Below are 6,686 nucleotides of genomic sequence, written 5' to 3'. Positions count from 1 at the left end.
TGGTGTTAACTAACGTGCAGTTCTTTACGGTGACACCTTCAACAGGTTCTTCGTTAGTGTATCTTCCAAGACTTCTGATGCTTATTCCATGTCTTGGCCCGCATGTCACGTTGGTGACTTCAATTACTTTACTTTCATCTCCAAGAGAAATGTATCATCTCCAGTTGCAATTTTGGACTTTGTGATTGTGATCTTATTTGATTGACCGATGTGTATTCCATCAGTGTTGGGACTGTTTTCTGGTGCAGCTATATTTATATTATGGAACGTGAGGTTATTGCAGCCGAGGACGTTGATATGGAAGTTCTTGCTATCAAGTGATGTTATTCCCTTAACGGTTGAATTGGTGATGAAGTTGAACTTAAAACTCTAAACATTTTGTATAATCAAATAATATTTTGTGAGGCTCGGTAATGAAGCTAAAAATTTGGACAGAACCTAATGAAATTGAAAACTAAAAAAAGATTCACTTTTCACTTGATTGTTGAAAGATTATCCTCTAAAAAATGAAGAACACTTACCAAATTATAAATGTCAGAACATTAGAGAAGACATGTAAGAGGCCCTTTAAAAAAACAACAAGATGCATGAGATTGAGAAGGAAAGCTGAAGGCATATTACCTACAACGGGGAGTTGGGCACTATTTATGCGTTTGTGGCAATCATTCCTTTTCCAAGCTGCTTGTCCTTGGCCATGAAAAACTCCTTCACCTGATAATGTCAATCTATCAACACGGGCAAAAGTGATCCAATTATCTCCCTGGACACTTTTTGGTGCCTGCAATGTTCCTCCAAGTTGAAAGTCAATTGGGCTATTACAAGGTCCTTCAAAATTCCCTTGCTTTACTTTAAATATCCCTCTCGGAATAAAAATTGCACTAGAACGATTGGACGTGCATGCATCCTTCCATGCATTTGCTAAAGTCTACATTTCTCAAGTTACAAAAATTATAGCAAACAATTGATCAATTCAACCAGTGATAACAGTGATGTTCATATTGTATATTTACCTTCCTGATGTCAGTACCAGACACTATGTTACCATATCTTGTAAAAGGACAAACAACATCGACACTAGATTGAGCATCGACTGTAAGAGATAAAAATAGTAACATCAAAATTGTAGCAACCAAGAAACTCGATTTGATCGTACTCATGCTGCCTTTGCTTTCTTATATTTTTTATGTATATATCTTTGAAAACTAGTGAGAGACAATGATATTTGGTTTTAGATTTGGAACTTTTTATGTATCTAATACAAATTGAAAATTAGGAATCAAGTTGGGATGAAACTAAAAGAAGTTATGGATCCATTTCCCTCGCTTCATCCAAACATAAATTGATAACTAAAATATTTAACTTTGTTATGCATGTTGGTGTTAATATAACAAATGCGGAAGCAATTTGAATCTTAGGCACTTTTAGAACATCAATTATAGTAAATAATTAGCATGTTCACAAGTATTAAAAATTAATGAGTTTAAATACTAACCTTTTGTAGTTCAAACTCTTTTTTCCTCACGAACCGGTTTCGGACCCACCCTAGTGTCTTCTCCACTATCCTCCGGCCTTAGAACGGGATTGTGGAATCCGGTGAGTGGCTAAACTTGGGAGGGATTTTGTATATGATAAGAGAGTGTTTGTGAGAGGTTTTTCTCAAGGTTTTTCACCAAGAAGAAGAAGATCTTTCATGCACCATGATCACTCTATTTAAAGAGTCATGTTTGCATGTTCATGCAAAATTGAGATCGCCAAATTTTAACACTTAAAATTCAACTCAAATGTTTGGGATTATGTGGCAAGCATGCATGTTTGAGTTAACCAAATTTTGACACTCAAAATTCCACTCAAACTTGTGGGGTTTATTTGGCAAGCATGCAAGTTTGGTTAAACCAAATTTTGACACCTCAAAATTTCACTAACATGGATTTTTTCATTAAATGAAGTCAACATTTTGACTTTCTTATTTGAATAATGAATTTCAAATTAAAGTAACATTAAATGATTAATTAAACTATTTAATTAATATTTAATATTAATTCAAAAGCCAATCCCAATCAATTCCGACACAATTGATTAAGATATTTAAATCTTATTTAAATATCTTAGATTCTCTCTTTTTGTTTAATTCGAAAATAAAACAAAAATGCGGTTAAACATATCGTATATATGTAACGCATATTCCCTAATTTGAATTCGAACACTTTGAACCGACTCGTCACACTGTTCTATGGTTTAGTCAAAAGAAAAGCTCTATACTTGACATCTGCAACTTTGAATCAAGAGGGAGTGTTGAGATATGATTCAGAGTATTCAAGAAGTAGTTGAGATATGATTCAGATATTCAAACTACCAAGATTTTAGGGGATTGTCAGTAGATTTGAATTTATCTAGATTTGCATGATTTACTATTTCTGGTCCAGTGTATTAGCTATAAATACTAGAATTGTGTAACCCTCTATGCATCGAGTCAGTAGACAATAATAAAGCACTACAGCATTCATCTATTTTATCATTCTTATCTCTTTCACTATCCCTTTTTCCAACATGTCTAAGGCTTCATGCATTTCAAGTAACATGGTCTGAAAACCTACATCCAAGGCTTCTTACGTAAGAAATGATGTAGTCTAATTCTGCATTAAGGACTTGCCCTATGATACAGTCTGAATACCTATGCCCAAGGATTCATGCGTTCCTAGCAGCATAGTCTGAATACCTACGCTCAAGGCTTCAAGCGCTCCAAGAAGCGTAGTTTGAAATCCTGCACCCAGTGCTTGCCCTATGTTACAACATGAATACCTATGCCCAAGACTTCATGCATCCCAAGCGGCATAATCTGAATACTTACAGCGTATTTTGAGTCAAGAACATGTTGTACCGTGGGAGGTCTTATGATTTTTTCCTTGAGTTTTCGAGTTTTAGGACCTTGGTCCCCTTATCCTTGAGTGGTACCTAGCATTCTTCTTGCTTTGGTAGTTGTAGAGCTTGTATGGTATTGTTCTTGGTTCTCAATCTTGTAAGTTTCCAATGTTCATAATTCCTTGAGGCATAAGTTGCATCCGTAAACATATGAATCCATCGTAATAACAAGCATTAGTTGTTCTACAAGGTCATAGATTTATAATGAATTCCTTAGAGGGTTCAAGAGTCTTGAGTCTTGAGGTGTTTCCTTTAGGTGCTTCTTTGGGACTAACTTGCTTTAGGTTCTAAGCTTGCTCTAATCAACTTGAACTCTTGATGCCTTGTTATCTTTAGGAATAGGCCTTATAAGAAGTAGCAAGTCATTTGGAGGACATATAGACCTTGAATTTAGATAAGTAGTCCTAGGGGCATTTTGGTCATTTTACCCTTTATTGTTCCAATGGCTTTCAAACTTCTCCACATCACCAGACATTTGTAGGTCCTCTAGGTTATGAACCGTAGGTAGACATCCTTAGGGGTAATATGGTCATTTTGCACCATTTCTTTGTTTACCTACCTATCCTTATCCAATGACCACCAAATTTCATATATAACCTCCACATGCTATAATATGCTCAGCATTAAAATTTCATAGGCAGCGAAGTTCATCTAGTTTGTTATTTTAATGTTACTTCAATCCCGAGCAATTTGATCGGTTCAGTGCTTTAACTCATGGTTCTTTGAGTTTTTCTTTTATATATCCTTAATCCATACTTGGTTTAGGATTCATGTGGAAATCCAAGCGATTCCAACAAGTATTTTTTAAGAAAAGTCCGAGGTGGCTACTTACCTCATCATCTGTGTTCGGGACTTCCAATTCTTGAGCTTTCGGTTTCGGAATTATTCCGAATTATCTTTACTAGATTCCTCTTTGAGTCTAGTTTCAGTAACCATAAAGAAATTCATGAGAACCGGCCTGAAAGGGGTCCAAATCGATCAAAAAGTGTAGAAAGGTCAACATATGGCTACCTTTACTTTTATTGGTCAAAGTTTGACCTTTGACTTTGGACTTCATCTTCTTCATTTGTTGCTGGAAAAATCACGATTTTTCCTTATCATACTCCTCATGTTTTGCCTTTGTTAGCTCTATATACACCTCTAATGGGATAAATTTCTTCACAAAATGTTTAGATGAAGTTTTAAGGAAGAAGTATGGGCCAATTTCATACCTTGTTGGGGTCTGTAGCTTGAGTTATAACCTTCCAAAGTTTGCCGGAAAATATGTTTCTCATCTTTTTTCGGGACAGCCGATTCTAGAGCTTTTCATTGCCCAATTCCTTCACGAAACTCGTTGGAAATCCCATATGGAATGTGTAGGAGTTGGTAGGATGGAAAATGATTAACCACAACCCTCGAATTTAGAAGAAATTTGAGGAAGACGAATCCATAATCTAAAAGCTTCAAACTCGAATTTTAGGAATCATCACTCGATTCTTGTCTTGAAACATTGCTCATAACTTCTTATTTATAGATCAAGCTTGCACTGCCATTGATTGTTCTAGTATTGTGGTGAACTTTCTCATTTTTTATTTATCTAAAATTTAAGTGGAAGTATCTAAAACGATGAAGGTGCTACCGACATTGGTTTTCAACTTTAACCATTGGATCTACACAACCTTGAGTCTTGTTAAACGTATCAAAATAGCAGCTCAATCCAACGATTGGAAGTGAATATACGATTGATTTTCTTCTGCTCGAAGGTTCTGAAACCAAATCTAGTTGCATATTTTCTTTAATTACAGTTTTGTAATTAAGTTGAACTTTAGGGATATTTTTGGTAATTTGTCACATTTGGAATATTTTATTATTATTTTTCTCGAAACATCCATAATTTTTCTTAAAATCCTTAATCCCTTGATGTTGCTGGTCATTTTTCCCTTCTCGACCATCTTAAAATTCCTTCTAGATAAGAAATTAAAAATCGAGAAAGATCCTCGATAATTGAAAAAATGACCTTTTTGCCCTTTTCACCCACTTTTTCCTTTCCCATCTTTGTCCAACGGCCTTAAATTCTTAAAATTACTTCTAACCCTGTAGAAATGACTTGCTTAAGACTCTTGTCCTTGTTTGCTTGATCCTCTTAATTTCAAGTCCTTGAATCCTTTGGATCTTACATGAGCGCCGGTTCTTATTGGAGCAAATTTCCTTTATTTTTTTGGGTGTTACATCATATTTCATCACGTGGCTCCCCAAATCGTATTTATCAATCACATTTTTATGCATGATCCCAAGATGAATTGGTCAACTCTTTACTAGTCTTTATGATATGAACCAAGAGACATCAATCATACAATATGCTTCAATGAAGATGTGAAGAAAAGGTTGTCAAAATTATCAAAAGATGTTTCAATTCATGCTACATTGAAGAAGAATAAAGTTTGATTGTTGTAAATTTTGGGTGGGTTATAATTTAGAGTAATTAAGACTTTTTATTTAATTTCGGTTACATTTACATAATGGCTAATTATGGCCATAAAGTGTGAATGTTACAACTTTTGGAATGCCTTTAATAGTTTCATTTTGAGGCTATATAAAGCCATCTATGTTGTATTTGTAAAAAGACTTAGAAGATATATCAAAAGAAGCATTTGTGCTTTTCTTTAGCCAATGGCTAAGTTTCTTTGCAACTCTATGTAGTTTAGGTTGCATGTAGAATCATTCAAGCTCGACATGATCAATCTTGCTTGTGGAGTGATTCGAATCTCAATCAAGTGTTCTTGTCTTGAGATATTTGATCAACAAGAATCATTGAAGCTAGACATGATCGATCTTGCTTCTGGAGTGATTCGAATCTCAAACAAAGTGTTCTTTGCTTGAGATATTCGATCGACAAGGTAATCCGAATCTTACTCCCCTTGTAGTTGATTCCTTATCTTATCATTAATGATAAGATAAAGAATCAACTACAAGGGGAATAAGATTCGGATTACCTTGTCGATCGAATATCTCAAGCCAAGAACACTTTGTTTGAGATTCGAATCACTCCAGAAGCAAGATCGATCATGTCTAGCTTCAATGATTCTTGTTGATCAAATATCTCAAGACAAGAACACTTGATTGAGATTCGAATCACTCCACAAGCAAGATTGATCATGTCGAGCTTGAATGATTCTACATGCAACCTAAACTACATAGAGTTGCAAAGAAACTTAGCCATTGGCTAAAGAAAAGCACAAATGCTTCTTTTGATATATCTTCTAAGTCTTTTTACAAATACAACATAGATGGCTTTATATAGCCTCAAAATGAAACTATTAAAGGCATTCCAAAAGTTGTAACATTCACACTTTATGGCCATAATTAGCCATTATGTAAATGTAACCGAAATTAAATAAAAAGTCTTAATTACTCTAAATTATAACCCACCCAAAATTTACAACAATCAAACTTTATTCTTCTTCAATGTAGCATGAATTGAAACATCTTTTGATAATTTTGACAACCTTTTCTTCACATCTTCATTGAAGCATATTGTATGATTGATGTCTCTTGGTTCATATCACTTTATGTCGTACATCTACGTATCATGAATACATGATTCTAAGATGATTTGGTCCTCTCTTTCTTATAACATTTTCCACACTACACAAAACATAATTATTTGATTCATAAGCATCGTAAACAAAACCTTAAACCAAACCACCACCAAGAGATCTGGATCAGCTACATAAGGTTCATTTGAAATAGTTCTTGCTTTCTTTTATTAAATGACAGAACAATTTGAT

General features: G+C 34.5%; 1 protein-coding gene across 1 annotated transcript in view; it reads right to left on the bottom strand.

The window, feature by feature from the left end:
* Positions 1-621: 621 nt before the first annotated feature.
* The window catches only part of LOC111436318, a gene marked incomplete at its 3' end in the record, with an annotated part of 33,983 nt that continues 27,918 nt past the window's right edge, over positions 622-6,686 (bottom strand). The window contains exons 3-4 of the mRNA XM_023074047.1: positions 1,011-1,090; positions 622-925 (exon numbers count right to left, since the gene is read on the bottom strand). Of these exons, the coding sequence (XP_022929815.1) occupies positions 622-925; positions 1,011-1,090 (384 nt within the window). The remainder of the gene's footprint in view (positions 926-1,010; positions 1,091-6,686) is intronic.

This window comes from Cucurbita moschata, unplaced genomic scaffold, assembly GCF_002738365.1.
Source record: "Cucurbita moschata cultivar Rifu unplaced genomic scaffold, Cmos_1.0 Cmo_Scf00053, whole genome shotgun sequence".
NCBI lineage: Eukaryota > Viridiplantae > Streptophyta > Magnoliopsida > Cucurbitales > Cucurbitaceae > Cucurbita > Cucurbita moschata.
The sequence above is the reverse complement of the archived record's forward strand: the minus strand, read 5'-3'. Positions and strand labels throughout refer to the sequence as shown.